This window comes from Pipra filicauda, unplaced genomic scaffold (assembly GCF_003945595.2).
Source record: "Pipra filicauda isolate LSUMZ 115617 unplaced genomic scaffold, ASM394559v2 scaffold143_size2779998_pilon, whole genome shotgun sequence".
Lineage (NCBI taxonomy): Eukaryota > Metazoa > Chordata > Aves > Passeriformes > Pipridae > Pipra > Pipra filicauda.
In genome coordinates, this window is record NW_024103918.1 from 881,138 (window position 1) to 903,637 (window position 22,500).

A 22,500-nucleotide genomic window follows, 5' to 3' on the forward strand; every position below is an offset into this window, starting at 1 on the left:
GGGGTTTCACCCTTTTTGAGGCTGAAGTCCTAAAACTAGGCCTAAGTTTGGCTTTTTAAAGAATTTTGAACTTCTGTGCCAGATTTTATCTCTGATGCTGTGTATGTACTTACAGGTACATCCTTGTGAAGAGCTGTTTGAAGATGTCTATTATGCATGAAATAGTTTCTGTCACTGTCGTACTTTGATCCTTATGGTTTATTCATATAAAGACTGAGGCTTATTTTGTTTTGTTTTTCTATGAATAAAGGCAAACATCTCAGTTTTTATTTGCTCTTAGGAATAATTTTTTTGAAATAGGATCCTTGAAGTAAGTGGACTGTCTGGTCAGTGAACCGACATTCTCTTGTGCTGGTTTGTGTGGAGGCTGTGGAAAGGAGAAAGAGAGGATTTCATTGGGGTATTGGAAACTGGTTCACCTGGAGGCTCAGCTTTAATTAGATCAAGAAGGAAGGAGGTGCCTTTGATCACTGCCTGTGCATAGAAAACTTAATACGTAGGCAGAAGCTGTCATAGATTCCATAAATACCAAAGTTAATCTGAGAAAACCTTTCCTGATTTGGTGAAAGAGGGTGGAAAAATGAAAACATATTGATATCAAGAGTGATTTGTGTAGGTTGAAGGCTCTTTTGCATTTACTATTGCCATTCTTCATTCACCCACCATTGATATTTCTTTGCTCTACAGAGGGCAAAAGGACTATCACGATGGATGAAAAGTTTTTCACTGGGTACAGAAAGACAGTAGTTAAGCCTGAAGAAATACTTCTCTCTGTCGAAATACCCTACAGCAAGAAGGTAAGCTTGTAGGAAAAAACTTTACTGTCCACAGAGCTAAAATGCTGTTAATTGAGAGTTATTTTCCATGTTAGGCACTTTTTCCCTGACCAACCTCCAAATGCTTATGCAGTCCCAAGTGGACCAACAGACAAGTAAATGATTTGTAGAAAAACTAGCAACACACTATTTTTGACAAGCAAGGGAAGCTGGTCTCTATGATAAAGTACGGTAAGCTCAAGAAGTTTTCTGGTGTGAGAAATATAAATTTCACTTTATTGTCTGAAGGTTTTTGAGTGCATTCAGTAATGACAAAATGCAACAAAGTGATGTTCCCAGAGGTATAAGTTCTGTTTGAAAAACAGTACAGCAAAGATTTTAGCAGTTCCTGACATAAAGTGAAGTTAAGGTTCCCAAGGCTCCTGCTTAATTTCTGTGAACCAAAATGGGAAAAGAAATTGTAAAAAGTGTGTATGGATAAAAGGGAAATTCAGTTTCTGCATCCTTGCCTTGCAAGATGGAAACCACAAGGACTGGTTTTTAGGGCATTTTGGCAATGCAGACTTGCAACTTCAAATGAACCTGAAAAACTTTCTTCAGACAGAAAAATGAATGCTTTTCTGCTGTAGCAGCATGAACCTTGACTGATTTAGAGTGTCTGAGAGGTAAAACTCTCTTTTTTTACTCTAGGGCTTAGAACACCAGACTATAATTTTATGCTTGTGAATGTATTTACCTTTTTAGGGCTCAAGGCCCCAGGTTATAAGATGCAAGGATTCACGGTGTAGTGACACATATTCTTTATAAATGAAAAACCACTGATTTACTCGAAATGCTATCATATTATGGGATAGAACCAATAAATCCTTTGTCTGTGCTCTCAGATTTTGCTATGTAACTACTAAGGGAACACAAGTGGGGTTTTTTATGCTATTTTCCACTTATTTTTTAAGTGTTCCTTCTTTGGTCTCGTGATAATTGCAGGAAACATCACTTCTTGCCAAAATGAGGAACACACTTGAGGCAGTCAATGGAAAACTACATGTTCCTTCATCCATATGACAGTCATAGAGCAATTTCACAAAACACACAAATTTTTACAGGCACAGTGGCTTCATCCCTAGGTCATACGCAGCTCATTGATCTGAAAAACTAAAACAACTTTTGAACTCTGCCTCATGGTTTCTTGGCTGATCTTTGCCCACAGTCAGGGAGACTAAAGTTCTTCAGGGTATGTCTGAAGCTGCTGGTATATGGCAGGCAAAGTTTTCTGCAACTGTGATTTCCTCACAAATGGGAGTAGGGCTGTGTCAGCACACAACTAGACAAATTTTTTTACTTTATGTTTGTTTAAAATTAATGTTACGTCTTCCATTGATGTAACATGTCACAACAAGGATAAGACTGGCTAAACCCCAGAAACAATTTAACTAAAAAATTTAGAAGTTTACACAATTCGGTGTTACTGCAGGGGATTTGAGCTTAGGGTAGGCTTAATCACAGAGAGGCTATTAAGGGAGAGGAGGCAACACCTTTTTCCCCTGCTAATTTGTGTGTCAGATATTTAAGATATTCAGAGAATAAAGATTTTTGAATCTATACTTGTAAGGCAATTACAGCTGAGGAAAGACAGTACTAGGAAAGAAAATAGCTTCCAGGATTAAAGATAAAATATAAACAGATTCCAGAAAAGAAAACTGCTTAGCTTTTTGTGTACAACAAGACATTCCTAAAACAGGACATGTCCTTTATGTAACAACCCTCTTTCTCTTTTGGACTATAAAAACATTCCTTTCAGATAATGTTCACAAATATTATGCACCACTTGCATCATTACTCACCTAGTGACCATCAGTTTCTCATGTACTTTTACTTTATACATGTTTTATACATCTTTCTCTACTGCAGTTATCACTGTCATTTAATTTTTATGATAACAGTATTTTGTACCACCTAGACATTTACTGCTTTTCAAATAGAAGAAGCCTGGAAATGCAATACTTAAATATTTCTGTCTTTGGAAATGAATCGTAACCTACTGTTTGCTCAGTACTGCCATCATAGGCTCATGGTATCACAATTTTTGCCCTGCTGAAGAGACAGAAAGTGGTAATGAAATCTTATTTCCTCCTTTAATTTAGTATCCTCTAGCCTTCATTCATTATTGATCTTTACATTCCATGGTGATGGGCTGAAGAAATTGTGTATGTTGCCTATGAATCTTTTAGGGCCTGTGGATTTCTTAATGTTTTCCTTTCTGGTATTGCATCTTGTCCAGAAAAGGAAAGGGGATGCTGGTCTAGGTCCTTAATATGCAGTCCTTAAGAGTAAGGGTTATTTTGCTTTCCTGTGAGAATAACCAACACCTAGAAACTTTTACTGTGATAGTTTAGATGCTCTGTTGTTTCACCAAGAGGTAGGGCATACATGAGAGGCTGATTTGATGATTACCTTACCTACACTCCCAGTGAGGAAAAATAGCAAGTGCCTTTCCTCCCACTCTGGAGTCTGTACCAAGAAAATTATGGTGCTTTGTGAGGAGTGAAGGCAAATATTGTTCTCTTATTGCAATCATGTTATTGGAAATCTCTTAAGTATGTAGTAAGAGAAGAGGCTCCTTTTTTTCCTCTTTGAAAGCTAATTGTTTTCACAAGTAGAGTGGCAGAATGTCCTTGCTGGGAGGATGCTGCTGATGCTCCTCTGCTATTATTTGCAGGCTGCCAAGTAATTACTTGAATTCAGTAAATGAAACACACCCTCCAGTTATCTCTCCAGTAACAAGTCCTCAATGCACAAAAGGGACTACTTGTGAAACTGTTCTCATTGTCAACAGTAGAGAAATTGTTCTTTACAATAATGAAAGAATTGCCGTCCACTTCTGATTAATTAATGGAACAGACTGCTGTGCTGTGCAGAATCACTTGGCTAAGCTATTAGAGATGAAACTTGTCAGAAAACTCTCCAGAAGAGCTGTGCAAAAACATCAGATCTGATTCCCCTCTTGGTCTGCAGGATGCCTGAGCAGCAATTCATTGTAATCTGCAGCACAGGCAAGGGGATTGACCATACCATGACTCCAGGGTGACACTGCTAGTCAGTGTATACTGGTGGAGTGTTAATCTCTTATCTACTGGCACTTTTCATAGGACAGCTTCTGGGTTTTGTGATTTGGAGTTGCTGGTGCATTTACAAGAATTTCCTCACTCTACTGAGACCAGCAGAGGATTCAGGATAGTAACTGGGAATTGTATTTGCAGTAACAGATTGAAATTGTCTTATATTAATTAATCTGGTCTATCCTAGAACTGAGAAACATTTGTTGTTATGGATTTCAGTTCTTGCAGAGTTTGATGACTTCTGAAAGGAAGGGGTTTAGGATATGAGTTTTACTGATTAGACTTGCAGCTTAGCAGACTGGGAGAAAGAAAAAGTTGCTGAGAAACTGTAATCTTGTTTATGTACAAGCAGTCTGTCCTGGTTCTTCCTCTAAAGATATGGAAAAAATTGTGATGGATATGAGCAGATTTCCATCAAAGTTCACTTTCCCCACAGTCCTAGGCTGGCCATTAACCATGGATCTAATACTGGAATCAATCATTGCATCACGTGAAAATATACAGTTCTGCCTGAACAAACATGTCCTACTTGGCCCTGCATGATGAATCAACCAGATACAGTTTCCTGGAACAGCTCATCCATGTAGAGATAGATTAATAGCTTGCCAATATTTATACTCCAAAGCATGCCAAGGTAGAGAATAAATAAATATTTTCTTGTCTTCTAGGGTGAATACTTCTCAGCTTTCAAGCAGGCTTCCCGTCGTGAAGATGACATTGCTATTGTGACCTGTGGGATGAGAGTCCTGTTCCAAGATGGCACTAGCCGGGTGGAGGAGATAAAACTAAGCTATGGAGGAATGGCTCCTACAACTGTCCTGGCACTAAAAACTTGCAAGGAGCTCACTGGCAGGTAGGATTTTTTCTGTGATAGAAAAGCTGTGTAATGGAACGGTTCTGATTTTTTCCAGGAGCAGTTCAAATAACCTAAATCATCTCTAACAGTACACAGAAGGAGAAAAGGGAAGAAGTGTAGCTACACTTCTGCAGCAGTGTGTGTTCTGTGTGATGCCTTGCTTCCTCCAGTACTCTTTACTCTCAAAGATTCATGTAATTCTCTTGTTCAGAGAGCCATTGTCTTGCCAAATTCTCTCATCTGTTGAAGTGGACAGAAGCTGGATGTAGGCACGACCTAGAAAACTGGGTTTATCTCAAACTGGACTGAGAAATCCATGCTGTTATCATTTAATAGCTTTACTACATCTTTGGAAAAGGTGACATAAGCCCAAGATGAAAACAAAGCACACAAATATACTATAAGCAGATAGAACACATGGCTGTTGCTTGAAAGCTTGTGGGAATGCCATGAAGCTGTGTCAGGGTAGGCTTAGGTTAGATATTAGGAAAGAGGTTCTTCACCCAGAGGGTGGTTGGGTACTGGCACGCCAGGGAAATGGTCACAGCACCAAGCCTGACAGAGTTCAAGAAGCATTTGGATGATACTCTCAGGCACACGGTGTGATTCTTGGTGTGTCCTCTGTAAGCTGGACTTCAATGATCCTTGTGAGCCCCCTCCAACTCAGGAGATTCTCTAAGTCAGAAGAGTTAGTCTGCCCTGGTGATGTTTAGGGCTGAGCAAGGGCTCTGTGTCACCTTTGTTCCTTTGCAGAGACTGGAATGAGAAGCTGCTGCAGGATGCCTGCCGCTTACTGGCGGGTGAGATGGATTTGTCTCCCTCTGCCCCTGGTGGGATGGTGGATTTCCGACGCACACTCACCCTCAGCTTCTTCTTCAAGTTCTACCTGACAGTCCTTCAGAAACTGAGCAAGAACCTCAATGGCACTGTAAGTGCTGCTAGGGAAGGCAGATTTGGGGGAGGGGGACCAGTTTGTGCTGTCTTGGTGGGGAAGGCCTGGGGAGGGGTCAGATTCAAGCAGAGTTGTACCCGAAAACAAAATCCATGTTGCAATAGCTGCCAGAGCTACTCTACTCCTCACCTCCATGTAAGTACAGTGTATCTTCCCACTTATTTCCTCGTGGCATCCTCACCTTGTTGTGGAACGATGCTGCTCTGTAGGTTCACAGGATGATTCCTGGACTTTGCCCGTTGGTTGCATTACAACCAGTCTTGTGGTTCTATGGCTATTCTTTGCACAGAGCCTGAGCCTTGTTTGCCTTTCACTCAGTAGAATATGAATTATCTTAACTGGAAGATGGAGAAGGGAAAAAATCCTGGGCTACTAGGGAATGTGAGAAAGGAATTGGCAGGGAAGATGATTTTCTTTAATATGTCTCTAGCAGAAAAATCTGTGTGAGCCCATCCCTTCAAACTACATCAGTGCTACAGAGCTGTTTCACAAAGATCCCATTGCAAATGCCCAGCTCTTCCAAGTAAGTAGCGACTTTTCCAAGTAAGTAGCAGTGTTAACATGATGTAGACTCGGGTTTTTCTGTAGCTCAAACTGTGCTTCTTATCTTTTTGTCTCCCTGAGTATGGTCATTACATAAACTTAAATAAAGCCGTGCTTGAAATTTGTGTCTGGGCCTTAGTCCCTTCCTCACTGTAGGATACAATGTTCTTTCCTATTATTACCCAAGACAATTGCTGATGTGTACAGCTTCATAAACATCACTTTTCCTCCTGCAGCCAGCTCCATGTCCAAACTGAAATTCCCTTTCTGCTTTTCCCAGTTAGAGTCTACCTCTCTTTGAATCTCTCAGGCTTCAGATTCAGCACATATCTTCTTTTTTATTTCTCTGTTAGTGACCTGTTCTCTTCAGCTTTGAGAGTAGGATCCAGCTTCAGAACTTGAACCCTCTAAGCAAGCTGTCAAATCAAATCCTTCTCTTCCACAGAAATTTCAAAATCCAAATCCCTTCCGCTTCATTCTCTGCAGCTCCCTTCTGCAGCACATCTTGTGGCACCTTGTTTACCTTCCTTTCCCACAGGACCGAGCACCCATCCCGTTCCCCATCTCACTAGAATGTTTCACAGTGCCTTTTGCTCTCCCATCAATGCTTCCACCTCCTGCAATCTAAGCCAGTAGCCTTGTGTTTTACTGCAGGAAGTGCCCAGGGGACAGGCAGTTGAAGATATGGTGGGACGGCCCTTGATGCACGTTTCGGCAGCCAAACAAGCAAGTGGAGAAGCTGTTTACTGCGATGACATCCCTCACTACGAGAATGAGCTGTATCTAACGCTGGTGACCAGCACCAAAGCCCACGCTAAGATCCTGTAAGTGTTGCTCTGGAGTTTCAGATGTTGGAAGTATTCGGTGCCTGGTGGCTTAGAAAACACTGATCTGTCAAGCTGTGGGTGGGGGGAAGGTTTTTTCTTAGGTGAGATCTCCAGTTCATTGCACATTGCTACGTGGGGCGAGCTGTATGTGTTACAGCTGCCTTGCAAGTCTGCTTCAGTGGGAAAAAAGGGGAATTAACAACAAACTTTGGGCTTTGCTGAAGCACAAACCCCTCCACCCTAGACACCTTTTTGCATTTCTCATCTCATATTCAAGCATGCAGAATTATAAAGGAGCAGGGTAGAAGAGCACCGCAGTGTCTGATGTCATTTTAATCACTAAGAGGAGCATGCAGCTTGAAAATTCTCTTTCCTATCAGCCTAAAAAGCTGTAACGTGCAGTTCTATCAGCACTGCTGCTGGTGAGTCAGCTGTGTGCACTGTCTTCTGTTTTTTGCCTTACACAGTCTGCACTGGCTGTGATCAAGCCTTCTGCACAACAGTTGTAGGTGAGTTGGATTCTATAAATGTAGAGCTGTTAGTGCTTGGCTGTAGCAAGGTGGACAAGTCAGTATTTGGAAGTGCAGGTATATCTGAAAACATATCCACCCAGGGCAAGACTGATACATAATTTATAACAATAGTGACTAACCAACTCCAAAAAGCCAATCCTGGCAGGTAATGCCATCTAAATTCTCATATGACTTTTAACTGCGGGACTGACTGCCTCCCACAAACCCCAATTTCGTTTACATGGTGGTGGCTCTGCAGGCTCTTGTTTGCCCTCGACTGCTTTGATGTGGGACACTCCGTGTTACATTGCCTCATGTCATCCTCAATAGCCTTGCGATGTGCTGTTCATTCCTTAGGCAATACTTCCTGCCTATTTAGGCTTCCTGCCCAGAGGTTTCCCACAGTGGTCTAACATGGGATGGGCAGCATGGTGGTCATGGATGCAGAGATGTAGTAGTTGACTCCCAGGTTATGAAAGAAATTGCTCTGTCATCATAGTTAAATTTTAGGTGTTGCAATGTGGTCATTGTTGAGTGCTGCAAGCACTCAAGTATTGTTACTACTACCAGTGCAGATGGGGTGATAGAGAAAGCATCAGATCCATGCCTGTGACCACAGTATGCAGTGTTTTCTAGGGGTTGTTGTATACATTCTCTTGCATTTGCATTGTGCACACATATTTCAAGCCTTTATTATTCTGTAGAGGAAGTAGTAGAACATTTAGAGGACAGAATTATCTCAACCTATGATTTTGGCAGTCAAAATATTGACTCTGAAAACTTCCACTTCACCAAGTCAGATTTGGATCACCAATGTAAATCAAACATCATCTGCCTCTGTATTTGTAACTAAGGGGAAGTGTCAGGGGATTGTTTCTGAGGCATTACAGCAGAAGCACGGGAAAGTGAACTTGCCAAAGAAAAATAGCATTGTCTTCAGTTCCTGCTCTCTAAGGGTTCGTGTGGGAAAGTTCATTCCCACATTTAATGTCTTTTTAAAAAAAGGCTGTATCTCACTGGGATGCATAAACAGCTACTTTCTAGCACAGTTTGTATTGGAGTTTCAGAAATATAAACAAGCTGCTGAAAGAATTGCAGCAATTTACAGAAGACAATAAATCATTCAGTTAGCAAAAATAAAGGCACAGCTTTTCTATTTGCAACTGTTCCCTTGTAAAGGAAGACAATTATATAGCCAATGTACAAAAAATTGCGAAAGGAGCATGAAAGTCTTTTGTAATACATATTTTACTAAGCTCCCCTATAACAATTAAATTATGTTGCTCTTTTATAGTCACTGAGTTTTAAATCTGTATATGATTCAAGCAGACAAGAATTTTGGTTAGATACCTCTTTTGCTGATTGCCAAAGAAGCCTTTCATGAAGCTTTTTGTCTTTTGGAACATAATTTCTTTGGCATCCTTTTAAAAACCCTGCAGCTTCCTTGTGATTAATACTCAACAATTTCTCCCTGACTCACAGACACATTTTCTTGTAGTGGTGAATCCATTGGTAGATGATATGTATTTGCACTAAAATTTCATGTTTATGAATAGACAGGGAGGAATCTTGCATTCACAGAATCATGGCAGCTACAAAGACAGTGGAGGCAAAGTATCACTAATATCCATTTTTCTTTGGCAAAGGGTGTCAAGGGAACTTTAGTACACCTGGCCATTGGATCAAGTTCAGATATGTTTTAGCTAAAAGCTGTATGGTATGATACAGTCCAAAGAAGCAGACTGGTGATCAGACTCACAGTCAGGATTCACAATATCATATACATTCAAAATTTTTTTAATCTAGTATGTTAGCCTTTCTGCCTTGGTCTCACATGACATTCATGTAGCATAACCAAACTTCAGGGAATCAGCCTGAATATGTATGGGAATCTCGTAAGTGCTGACACAAAGAAAAAAGAGAATTAACACTACCTCTCCTCTCTTTAGTTCTGTAGATGCATCTGAAGCTCAGAGTGTTCCTGGGTTTGTGTGTTTTGTCTCTGCCAAGGATGTTCCTGGCAGTAACATCACTGGCATCGCTAACGACGAGACTGTCTTTGCTGAAGATGTGGTATGTGGTTAAAAATAGCCTTTTCAATCATGTTGGTCAGGAGATAAGATTTCTCATATTGTCCAGTGAAGTCCTGTACCTTATATAGAGATAAATTCTAACTGCACTGGGGTCAATAGAAATCTCGGTGCCAAATTCAATAAAGCCTGAGTCCCTTTGCCCTGTGCCTCTCTCCTTTGTGTTATCTGCATGATTCTTCTCTAAGCTGCAGCCAACTGGAGCAGGCTCCCTCATTCAGTTGCTCTCCAAATTTGTTTATGATTGTTTTCCCTGGACTTGTTTTAACTAGACTGTTCTGAAAGAACAGATAAAAATCTACACAAAAGGAATCGATAAATGAGCCTCTCAGTTACTGCATATATCCACACCAAATCATGGTGTGTCCTCATCTTGCCTGTAGGTCACTTGTGTTGGTCATATCATCGGTGCAGTCCTTGCAGACACACAGGAACATTCCAGAAGAGCAGCAAAAGCTGTGAAGATTAAGTATGAAGAACTTAAACCTATTGTCACAATTCAGGTAAGATGGCTCAGTTCTGCATCTGCAGTTGGCTTGGGACCCCCGATGTCTAGTTCTGTTCTCACGCTTGCGGTTATTTAACCACATGTTTTGTTTGTCTTTGCGGGTGCAACACGATATGGACAGAAAGAATAATTTATGTATTTAAATATAAAGAAGACACATCTTTGACGTCCCACTGATTTAGAGTACATTAAGTCATTTTGTGTTATTTAAAGCTGAAACAAATAAACCAAACTTGGGTAGATAGATTGTGATCAGCACAAATTTGTTTGAATTAACAAGGTTACTGTAGTGTACATTCTTACTCACAGATCCTTGCTTTTAATATTCTCCAACCCTGCTGGCTTCATTGATATCCATTCATTCTTCACTCCTTCATTTATAGCAGTCAATAATAGGGTGTGAAAATGTCTTTTCCAGTCCTGTCACTGCACTATTTCTGTGAGATTTCTGCAGATCACTTGTCTAGTTTCTAAGCTCATGAAATTAATTTTCAGGAGTTCATTCCCCACTGCGAACATTTCCACTGACTTTATGGACACAACCCTTAAATGGCTTTTCTCAAAACTGAAGAAATTCATGTCAACAATTTGTGATAATTTCATGGGTTTTTTTTTTCAACTAGAAGATTTGTTGACAAGATTTCCTTGAGACAGTAAAGACAAATTATAATATCTATACAGCATTCATATCTAGAATTGAGAAAAAAAAGGTATGAAGCCATTCTTATTGTGGACCAATTAGAACCACGGGATTCTAGCTAATTTTTTTTGATAGTATTTCGTACCATGTGTTTTGTAATGTGAATTGTATTCATGCAAATACAGAGTCTGTGCATTGTCTTGGACAGACTTTGGTACTACCATCTGAGGACAGAGATTTTGGGTTGTTTGTATGATTTCTGGATTCACAAACAATGTGTGAGAACTTTTCCTTTTCTGAGGCTTCCAGTTGTTTATTCAACCAGGGAAGATAAGAGTGGAGCCAAAAATGTGCTGATTTTTTTTTTGGTTTTGTTATTCAATCATTCTCTGTTTTTTTTTTTTTTTTTTTTTTTTTTGTTATGGAAAGCTTCAGTTTTGTCAAAAGAAAAATGCCTTTGTAAAACATGTCCAAGAAAGATTATTGTATATTATCTCAGAAGTGAACTATTTCTGCAGAAGTTCTCATCTTATCTGAGAGACTCAGTTTTCTCTTTCTCTCATTTTCTTTTTTTTTCTTTCTCTTTTCTTTTTTTCCTTATTTTCCTTTCCCCCAGCTTTTGGGTCACACAGTCAATATAAGTTGTAAATTACAGCTCCTATGGCTACAGACCTTGAGGTCCTGTGTCCGTAATGTAAAATGGGTCACGAGGAGCAATCTAAGATTGTCCAATTATGGTATTCATTGTGAAACTGCCATGTTGCCAAAAGTTATTTTGTACTGCTTTTAGTCAAGTCTCTTTTGACTATTACCATAGTTAGTATCTGATAAGTTCTTGTGCTTTTTATGTTGGATATTTCTTCTTCAGTCAGAGGAAGTCTGATTTCACTCCTCTTACACTAGAATATCATTGTATCATTCTGTTTCCTAGGAAGCTATTGAGAGACAATCCTTTTTTAAGTCTATAAAGAGGATTAATAAGGGAGATGTGAAGAAAGGATTTGAAGAATCTGATCACATTTTGGAAGGTGAGAATAAGCATTAATACTGCTTTTAAAATAGGATAGTTTGTGTGAAAAGAAGTCATCACCCTCCTTTTTATGCATATAACATTGAAAGTAAGGCTTGCAGGACTAAATTAATTTTATATAAAGTTTCAATCTTACATACAAATAGTTCATGCAAGATTTAATCCAGTTTCAAATAGACTTGGATGCTCTGAGCTGTGCCCCTGTAAACACTTTCTTCCAATGTAAGGACACATTTTTCTTAAGCAAATATTCTACAAAGTGATTTTTTTTTTCTGAAATGTTTCCATACAGGAGCTTTCTCCTGTCCAGACATAGTCTTGTCTAAATCTTACAGACAGCCAATTAATCTGGTATACAACTGTATCTTAGGAAAATGAGATTTGCCTGTGGCTGTGGGTATCATGAAGAACATGGCACTGCTCTGTAGCACTTTCTCACCACTGATTGTTGGTCTGTCTTTGAGGACAGGGTTTTTTTAGTGTGCTGCTTGGTTTTGCTTAGTTGGAGTCTGCCAAGGACGCTGTAGAGACATGGGTAAACACAGAAATTATCAGGAGATAAAGATTTAAAATCTCTGTCAGTTAAGAGGGGAGAGTGACAGAGCTGTGAACTGAAGTAGTCAGTGGGAGCCATGTCATTGCTTGTATGTGTTTGTATCACCAATGAATAGCTTCTGTGAGGACAAGTCTTAAACATCAGACTTTTGGAAAGCTATGTTCTTACTGATGGTGTTGTTCTTGAGGGTGTTGTATACCTTTTAGAGCTCTGAAAGGGAAGTTAAATCAGTTAAAGACACCAAGCCTGGTGTGAAGGGATTATTCTCTAAGATCACGGAGAAATATGCCCCCCTTACCCTCCATTGGGAAAGTGGGGAATTATTTAAGTGAAACACCCCATTTTCAGGTCTGTCTTTCGCTGTTTTTTTGCTGTTCATTACTACGACTCCCCTCCTGCAGTCAGCCGAGCTTCAAAGGTGCTGGCACTTCCAAGGTGTCATAAGCTGTTGTTAGCAGTTTCTTATAGTGTACTTTTCTATACAAAATAAAAAGGCTGTGCTAGAAAAGCCAGAAATTGTTCTGAGCTAAAAGAATAGTTTATTTGAAAGGCTATAATACTGTGTGAATGCCAGAGCCCTCAAGAAGACAAGAGAAAGGCCCCTGCTACATACCAGAGTAGGTGTTGTCTCAACAAATGTACATTTCTCACCTAATAAAGGCAGCTATTTTGTTTCTTCTGAATTTTGAACAAAAAGAAAAGAGAAACAGGATTGTGAGAACTGCTGTGAATATTAATTTTCATGCCAGTTGAATATGCCAGAGCCATGACTGAGAAAGAAGGTCGATTCTGACATTTAATGGTGTGTAGCATAACCGGATATTGCACCCTTAGCACTGCCAGGTAGTATGTCCTGGGAAAGAGCCCCATGCAGTGATATTGATTCCCAGAGAGATCATTTTAAGGCATTTTGGGTTTCTATTTTGGTTCCTCTGTTTCAAAGTCTGTAACCTTGTATTTGATCTGCTCAGCTAGATTGTACTTGATTTATTTTTATCCTTAATCTCAGTGATGTTATCAGGGCAGTCCTGAAATGCCACCCACTTGTGTTTTAGAATGAAGATTTCTAGAAAGTTGATGTGTTTGTGGTTGATTTTTTTTCGTTTGTTTGTGGGTTGTTTTGTTTTGTTTTCCATTTTGCTTTTTAAATGTCAAACCAGAATTGCCAGTTTTAGAGCTACTAGTATCCAGTTGTGGGCAGTGGAACAGGCTGTCATTTAGCACATGTCAAAAAGGCAGTAGATAGCAGACAGCACATGATGGGAGACACCCTGTAACACCAGGGATGCCCTGTCTCTGGGGCATTTGTTTCAATTTTCTAGGAGAGATGTACCTTGGTGGCCAGGAGCATTTCTATCTGGAAACTCACTGTACTCTGGCTGTGCCAAAGGGAGAAGATGGTGAGATGGAACTCTTTGTGTCAACTCAAAATCCAATGAAGACACAGGTACTGTCTCATTAACCTGCTACCTAAAAGGCACATGTTTCTCAGTTTCAGACTAGATAAATTGTTGGCTTTTAGTAGCTCCTATCTTGTTCAATAAAAAAACCACCACATAGGCTCAGAGTTGGGTATGGGATCTAAAGTCCATATGCATCCTACTGGTGTCCTGAGTCTGCTTCCAAGTGACAGACATGTTTCTGTTGGCAACATGTCTTTTGCAAGGGGGATTACATGCTTAACCCTTTCTGCAGAGAGAGCCAACTGGTCAGTAGGCATGATGGTTGAATGACATGTGAGAAAGAGAGGTGGTGTAAACACTGACTCTATACACCAACTCTCCCTTTCTGTGGGATAGGGCACCAGTGCTGTGGAATGTCCAAAGGTCTCATAATAGAGCGAAAGAAAGGACAGAGTGGTACAGATGTCAAACTCAGTGCTAAATGAGATCTATGTCTTGACTGCCTCATACCATGCCAGTCTCTTCCTGCCTGCTGCAGCACTGTGCCTTCCCACCTCAGAGACGAAATGCTGGTCTTATTGGTTCCAATTGCATCAAATCCAATTAGCGGACCATAGGACCAGGAATGAGACAGAATATTTGCACTGTTGAAATGGTTTCAGAAAGGCAAAGTGTTGGTATCTAGTTCTTAACACCAGCTCAGCTTCCTACACGTTCTGCTGTTCTGTTTTTCTTTAGGAGTTTACTGCTAATGCATTGGGAGTCCCTTCGAATCGTGTTGTGGTTCGAGTGAAAAGAATGGGAGGAGGATTTGGAGGAAAAGAGACTAGGAGTACTATCTTGACAACTGTAGTGGCTGTTGCAGCCTTCAAGTAAGTTTGGGTGTGGGGGACAGGACTTTTTTCTTTCAGACTGTCCCAGCCTGCCTCTTTCTGGAGCACCATTTACACTGAAGCACCTTCAAGACTCTTCATGTCTTGTACGGCTTATAGCAAGTTTGATATTTCCCAAAGGCTCTTAGTTGGTAGGAGGGATTGAACCTACTCAGGGGTAATAAGCTCAAGTGGGAATGTCAGCTTTTAATAGGAAAGGGGAAAACCCCCCTTACTCTGCTATTCCTTTGGTGATCTCTGAAAACACTTGTATCTCAAATTATCTGCCTCTCCCTTTCACTTCATCCCAAACAAATTTCAAAATCCAGCAATAGCCATGCTTATTGCTTCATATAATAGTGGAATGAGACTCTCTTCCTTGTTCAAAACTCTACTACACCACCCTTTCACCACTGTTTCTCTGCTCTTCTGCAAACTCCCTCTTTGGATTTTTCTCTAGGAAAAGTGGCAGGCCTTGGAACCCACACTTTTCAAACCCCTAAAAGCTCAGGGAATGAACATAGACTGTAACAATTTGTGAAGAATAGATTAGAAATATGCTTCTGGTTTCTGGAGTTTTGGTCTTAGCTCATCTTTAACTGTGCAAGTTTCTGTGGTTGTGAGTGAATAGGACCTCTAATATGACATTTGTGCTGTGTGTAGTGCTGTAGTGCTGCCCTTCCCAGTATTGCCCTTGGAGGTGACCATGAACCTTGCTGGCAATGCTAGAGGGATCTTGCAACACAGCAGCAATTTTGACAAAATACCTTTGGAGGAGAATAGCCAAAATGAAGTTCTTTACTTCTGTTCTGAGCAAACCACCTGCTTTCTCTAATTAATCAGTAATACATTTGCATTCTTTTATTTCCTTTATCTCTGCCAGCCAAACCACTGTTTGATATCCTGGAGGTTGCAAAATAACATCTATGACATTCCCTAGGTGTTTTTACAACCTGAAGAGAGGCACTGGAAAGGCAAAATTGTTAGACAATAAAGAGCAACTCCCACTCTCCTTATTGTTTTCCTCCTTGGATAACAAATAAGCAAACATAAAATAAGGTCACATTGAAGGCTAGTTAGTACTTTACTTCACATTATTATATAATTCCTATGGCATCCTCTTTTTCAAAGCCAAAAGAGTGTCTTGAGAAATAGTCTGGAAAACAATGATTGCTCAGTTATTAGCATCTGCCTCTGTAAGAAATTATCCTTCTTTTTAATACAAGGATCTTTGCAAGAGTTTTCATGAGCAGACTCCAACTTCTGAGATCTTAATTTTAGGGGGTTTTATACTCAATCTTGCCATTTTCTTAAGAGGAAGATATATAAACCAAGCAGTTTACTCTTAACTCTCCATTGCCATGCTAAAAAGACAAAGAGGAGAGTCTTGTTCTGTAGGAACTGTGCTGTGCATTTCAGGCTTTGCCTAATAAATGTCTCCTTTAACAGAACTGGCCGTGCAGTGAGGTGCATGCTGGATCGAGATGAGGACATGCTGATAAGTGGTGGGAGACATCCCTTCCTGGGGAGGTACAAGGTGTGCAAACATATGAAAAGAATGCATGTTGTCTCAGTGTTGTCCCCTGAAACATCAGAGACTAGTAAGATATTGTGAAAAATGTAGCTGCTGTGGTTCTTTCACTGCTGATCTTCCCTGCTGCAAGTGGATCAGGTCAGGTGTGTTACAGCAATTTTCCTGTCAAAGTCCTGCAGAAGTTATTTTGACCTGGATAGTTCTCTTCTTGTGACCTTGGCATAAATAATTCTCTCTTCCTTGCAAACAAGACTTTGCCCCTGTTGACAAAGTCGCATTGCTCATCGATGCTCACCCATTCCTTTACAGTATCATGTGGTGATTTGCTCTATTAACTTCCTTTCCTCTTCAATGCCCATCCAACTGTTGCTGCTTTTCAAAGCAAAAACCTGTTAAGGCAGTTGTGACTGTGACAAGAGGCCAGCACCTAATTTAGAAGAGTTCTCTGGAACAAGTTTGAGATACGTGCATGGACCCTTTGCTGGGGAACTTCCTCAGTTGCTGCCTGTGCTTGTCCTGTGCTCCATCAGGGAGGACAGTCAGCCTTTTGGCTGTATGAGGTCCATTCAGTTTTTGGAGGGAAGTAGGAAATGGAACATTTTGTAGAAAACTGATTACTAAGGAGACTCTCTTGACAGGTTGGTTTCATGAAGAATGGGAAAGTCAAGAGTCTGGAGGTGTCATACTACTGCAATGGGGGCAACTCTGTAGACCTCTCTCGCGGTGTAAGTAAAATTTTCTGATGGTTAACTAGGCAGAAGGCATTTCTTTGTGTGACCTTTTGCTCTGATTTCAGAGTTGTTGTTTACAGCACTGCTTGCACATGCTATGACTGAAAACAGACTTTGAAGGGGGTTTGGAGCTTCTACAATGGCTCTCTGAGCCAACTGACCTGCCTTGTCATGTGCCACGTAATTCTTACTGATGCTGAACAACTTGGATTGAGCAAAAGAGTCAAGAATGTTTGGTTTGCATTACAGAGGGCTGTGATGGAAAACTTGTTGCATAATGCAAGATGACTGACAGTTCCCCAGCTCTGGGGAAAGATAATTCCTTGGAATAAGAAACATCCCAGTCAATGGGTTAATCAGGGCACAGTGCCTAAATCAACAAACTTGTTAATGACTGGCTAAGCCTAACATTGGGTTTGCAAGAACTATGGACAAAAATGGACCTGAGTTCTGAGTTCATCTCCACGAATTTTTGTGCTGAAGAGCAAAAAATTCTCCTTTTCTGCCATGTTGTGCATGATCAAGTCAATAGAAGACAGATTTATGCTGCCTCTCTCAGGCCCTCCTCCATCTGTACTGAACTGGAACTTCTTGGAAAAGTAGTGAATTAGTTAAGAAAGAGCACACATTTTTTGAGCCTAGTGTCAGTCATGTTTATTCTAGTTCACTTTCTCTAGCCCACTGAGCCTTTGGAAATTTCTGCAAAAATGAATCCATTTCAATAGGACAGAACTGCAACAGCTCTCTACCAGAGCCACATTCGATGTGGCTGTTGCTGTGCAGAGCAGAACGACAGTCTTCGCGTAAACTGAGGGCTTGGCTGAGAGTACATCTGTGTGAATTGCCTGTTTGACTGTGTCTGAATCAGGGAACTGGAAAGTGCTCCATGTTGAAATAAGGTTGAAATGTGTATAAACTCCTCTCTGTGCTGCTGCTGGAAGGGAAATCTGGGAACGCAAACCAGAAAGAAGCTCTACCCTTTCCCACTGTGAACAAATAGAGGACAAAGCTCTCAAAATCTTGCTGTTCAGATGTAGCTATTGAAAATCTTTATTTCAAATGGCTGCCCTTACTGCCATAGCCCAGCTGATGAGTCAGTTGATACCAGCAAGACTTCTTTTCCAACAACAGATTACTCAGTATAATTAAAAGAAAATTCTCTTTCTTCCAGATGGGTAATGGCATTTAGTAGCTGTTTGACTCACCATGAGCCCAGGGCCAAAAATGACTTTGAAGCTCAATCTGTCCCAAAGTCATAGGTGTCAACAGAGAGCTGTACATATTGTCCTGTCCTTCAGGAGGATACCACTTGACACTCCATTGCACATGGGAGGCAGTACTTGCTGCACTTCAGTGCTCTTCCAGCTGTGTAGACAGCAGAACTACAGGGTGCAAGAAAAAGTGCTGGTTGTTATAAATTAGCTTCAGAGCTTTCCAGTCTGGTTTTGGCAGCTAGTGAGAAGTCTGATTCGTGTAAAATGTGTCACCTCCATTCCTTTTCTTCACCAGGTTATGGACAGAGCCCTGTTACATTTGGATAACTCCTACAACATCCCCAATGTCAGCAGCGTGGGGACTATTTGCAAGACCAACCTGCCTTCCAACACAGCCTTCCGTGGCTTTGGAGGGCCCCAAGGAATGATGATTGCTGAGTGCTGGATGAGCGACCTTGCTCGGAAGTGTAACCTGCCACCTGAGGAGGTACAGATCCATTCACATGTTTCAGGGTGGTGCTGCCTTTGAACAAGCTCTGAGAACTGGACGCAGCCACATAATATTTTAAAGCATAAGAACTTTTGCTTCATTTTTGCTAAGCTCCTAGCAGGATTTCAAACTATTTTGTATGGCAGACACATTATAGGACCGATTATCTCCTGCTTAGTTAAATTCCATGGTAGCCTCAATTGTGTAACATCTGCTTTAAGGATAGATATTAAAAAAAAAAGTCCAAAGGCAGTAGGTACCCTAATCTTACTAATAATGTGCTTAAATCCCGATCTCTCTGAAATTTCCCAGCCTTAATGTTTTAGTTTCTGTTTTCTCGTAAACAGATATATGCCTGTTAATTCTGTTTTGTAGAATAATCGGAGAAGTAAAACTAGGAACCAACATGCCTTTGATCTCCTCCATTAAAAAGACCTTGTCTGAAGCGTTAAACTTGACATGTCCTTTATATGTTCTTTGGGAAGGTGCGGAAGCTCAACCTCTATAACGAAGGAGACCTAACTCATTTTAACCAGAAGCTGGAGGGATTTACTCTACGAAGATGCTGGGATGAATGTTTGTCAAGCTCTAGCTATCACGCCAGGAAGAAACTAATCGAAGAATTCAACAAGTAAGTGTTCTGGACCTGTCTTGTTGCTGCGTGCACCTGTTGCCTACTCATTTCTGAAGTTCTCTTAGCAATTTGAGTGATGTGAAGTCAGATCTTATATTTGCTGAGTGACTTCTTAAAGTTTCTCTTTTTGAAATTCCTTCATGCTTGCTCACTGTTGGAGGAAACATTTATCAGTGAACTGGTGGCATAAATAAGGCAGGAATCAGACCTGCCATGACATGATTTTGTAAGCGAAATGTAGCAAAGGAGAGGAGCTCCGTTAAGTCCAGCTAGGATTTTCACATGTCTATCAAGGCAGTTTGTTTAGGCTTGACCTGACCTATAGTCTTTTTTAGTTGGCTTGTATATACAACTGAATAGTTAATAGCCCAGACAACTGCTTCTATAATGCATGGGGGAAGTATCTTCAGTTTGAATTTCTTCTTGTTGTGTCCCATAAAGAAAACCATTCTTTAATACAAATTCCCTATTGACTCAGTCCATATTGCATTCAGGTACATTCTACTTTGATGACTAAGCTGTTGGAAGGAAGTACAGTATTGAGTTGTGATAAAAACCTCATGAGCATACGATCAATGTTCTTTCCTTTCAGGCAGAATCGCTGGAAGAAGAGAGGGATGTGCATCATTCCTACCAAATTTGGCATCAGTTTCACTGTCCCGTTTCTGAACCAGGTCTGTAAGTGTCATTCACCTTCTCACTAGAGAAGACGGATTTATGCTGCCTCTCTCAGGCCCTCCTCCATCTGTACTGAACTGGAGTTTCTTGGAAAAGTAGTGAATTAGTTAAGAAAGAGCACACATTTTTTGAGCCAAAATGTGCAACACAACAGTTACCAGTTTATACTGTCCAAAAGACACTCCAGTGTAGCTATGTTTGCACGGTACCCTGTTAATTTCCCTGCCTTCCCTCTTCCTCAGTAGTTGAAACACCTCTCCTGTGTTTGACCTGATTTGATGGATTGTCAGTGGTGTTAGCAAGTTCAGGAGAAGGATGCATCTGTGTTTCACAGGGGCAGGTTTGGTTACTTCATCTGCTTTCTGAGCTGAAAATATCGACTGAGGTTTTTTATGTCTGTCATTGGAACTTCTGGAGAGTTTGTGAGACTAAACCAAACTCACCTCAAGTGTAGACTAGTGGCTTCATTTACACCAAAGAACAACCTTAGTCCAGTTCCAAACTAATTCTCTCTGTAGTCTGGTAAGTACTTCACTAGTTAATTTATGATTATTAATATTTCCTTTTATAGGCTGGAGCTCTGGTCCATGTGTATACAGATGGCTCTGTGTTACTTACACATGGGGGAACTGAGATGGGTCAAGGACTTCACACCAAAATGATTCAGGTAATGATGAGTTTGGACTTAACCAAATGAGACATCTTTCCAGGAAAATTACACTCTCACTACACCCTATTGCCTCAGCCATCTTGACACTTCCTCTGTGTGCATGCATAGGGTAACAAATCATGACTAATTCCTCTTCGTTGTTTCAGCAGCAGTGCTAGATTTCCACACTATTATTGTAATTGAGTATGAGAATTAGATTCTTCACCATCTTAACTCTTATGTAGATAACGCAGGTTATACTTACAGTCTAGATTCTCTGGTATTTTCCTTTCACCCCATAAAAGTACAGTTTACATATATTTTACACAAAAAATAGTCGTATTGCACACATATTTATCTGCATATGCTAGTTAAAAAGGTCTGAGGGAGCAACACTGCTTTGGCAGGGAAATGAGAGGGAAATCTAATGGGCTCTTGATCCTCTGATTCTTATAATTGTTGAGAAAAGAACTTAGTCTCACAGAAGTGAATGTTTACCACTCTGGCAAAAGTGTGTGTACTCACACACATTCAGTGTGTGCAGTGCAAACTTAACAATGTTAATAATGCCTAGCACTCAGTCACTGAAGCAACTGAGCCTTCAGGAAAAATGAAATTTATGATGGGAGAGAGGTTGCAGTGTGGGTCCTGGCAGTGTAAGCAATCAATGGTAATGCTCATGTATAAGAAGCGCTGCTTACCAAGTGTTTACCTTTGTTCTGCAGGTTGCCAGCAGGTCCCTGGGAATCCCCACCTCTAAAATTTACATCAGTGAGACCAGCACAAACACTGTCCCAAACACCTCCCCGACAGCTGCGTCCGTCAGTGCGGACATCAATGGAATGGCTGTCCATGTATGGAAGCTGAGTTATTTAAAGTAGCCAGGTTACAAACTAGAGCTCCAGAGCACAAAAAGTTGTTGTGTATTTATCTGCTGCTTAAGGAAAATGACCATCCAAAGGCAATTCTGGCCTAAGGATGCCCCATAACTTCTTTACCTGCTATAACTACACATGATATTAGATTATGAATGACTATATTGTTTTTTAAGTTGTTCAAAACTGTCCTTCAGTCCTTTGGTAGTTCTAAAATAGAGTGTTTGGGATTACTCAAAATGAATGGAACAGAGCATCTATTTAAATAGTCAGCTTCTTAGTAATTCATGCAGTCTTACCTATAACTACCTATATTTATATATAGGTAGGTAGTTATATATATATATTAACCAATCTATAACAAATATATTTTGCTGCATGTATTAATAGCAGCTGGTTTGTGACCTGTGCTCCAGAACCAAAGACCTTCAGGAGTTGATGTGCTCATAGCAAACATTCTGCTGTAGCAATGGCGTGGTCATGACTGTCTGCCATGGTGGAGTTACCAATGCATGTATTTGCATGATATGTGACTTTTCCATTATAAAGAGGAATTTAGTACTGGCCATTCTCATTTTAAAAGAAAAGGGGAAATGTAACCTGCAAACCAAAAATCATCAGGCTGTTTTTATTCTCTGCACAACTTGTCTGAGCAGGTTGAATTTTGGCAGGAATTTTTTTGGTGTTACAGGATTCTCTTGTAAGATATGCTAAGATGTCCTACTGTGACTTGGTACAGAGAAAGTTATGATATTTCGTGTCATGGACCAGAAAGTTCTGGGCTGGATTTGGTATTCTTTTCTGCCATCAGCACAGCTGATCTCCTTTAAAATCCTTTTCAGTCAGCATCTATTCCTGTAGAGCAAGACATCTGTTAGTGAACTTTGTTCCTTTTTATGATATGCTGAAGTGGTAAGGGCAATATTGATTTAAATAGAAAGTTCTTTGAAACTCCTATAGGACTCTTAATACTTTAAGTTGGCTTTTCAAATATTAATATACTTCTTCTCTCTC

At 40.4% G+C, this 22,500-nt stretch overlaps 1 protein-coding gene across 2 annotated transcripts in view; it reads left to right on the forward strand.

Annotated features, from left to right (window-relative positions):
* XDH (xanthine dehydrogenase) overlaps positions 1-22,500 on the forward strand; it is a 51,780-nt gene that overhangs the window by 21,135 nt on the left and 8,145 nt on the right. The window contains exons 14-30 of one of the 2 annotated variants that reach the window (XM_027712936.2): positions 688-797; positions 4,561-4,745; positions 5,502-5,676; positions 6,131-6,223; positions 6,898-7,067; positions 9,532-9,655; positions 10,056-10,175; positions 11,752-11,848; positions 13,729-13,853; positions 14,548-14,681; positions 16,131-16,218; positions 16,854-16,940; positions 18,456-18,647; positions 19,136-19,281; positions 19,877-19,958; positions 20,534-20,629; positions 21,337-21,465. In XM_027712936.2, coding sequence (XP_027568737.2) covers positions 688-797; positions 4,561-4,745; positions 5,502-5,676; positions 6,131-6,223; positions 6,898-7,067; positions 9,532-9,655; positions 10,056-10,175; positions 11,752-11,848; positions 13,729-13,853; positions 14,548-14,681; positions 16,131-16,218; positions 16,854-16,940; positions 18,456-18,647; positions 19,136-19,281; positions 19,877-19,958; positions 20,534-20,629; positions 21,337-21,465 — 2,153 coding nt within the window. The remainder of the gene's footprint in view (positions 1-687; positions 798-4,560; positions 4,746-5,501; positions 5,677-6,130; positions 6,224-6,897; positions 7,068-9,531; positions 9,656-10,055; positions 10,176-11,751; positions 11,849-13,728; positions 13,854-14,547; positions 14,682-16,130; positions 16,219-16,853; positions 16,941-18,455; positions 18,648-19,135; positions 19,282-19,876; positions 19,959-20,533; positions 20,630-21,336; positions 21,466-22,500) is intronic. The other variant, XM_027712937.2, reaches the window with a different exon arrangement.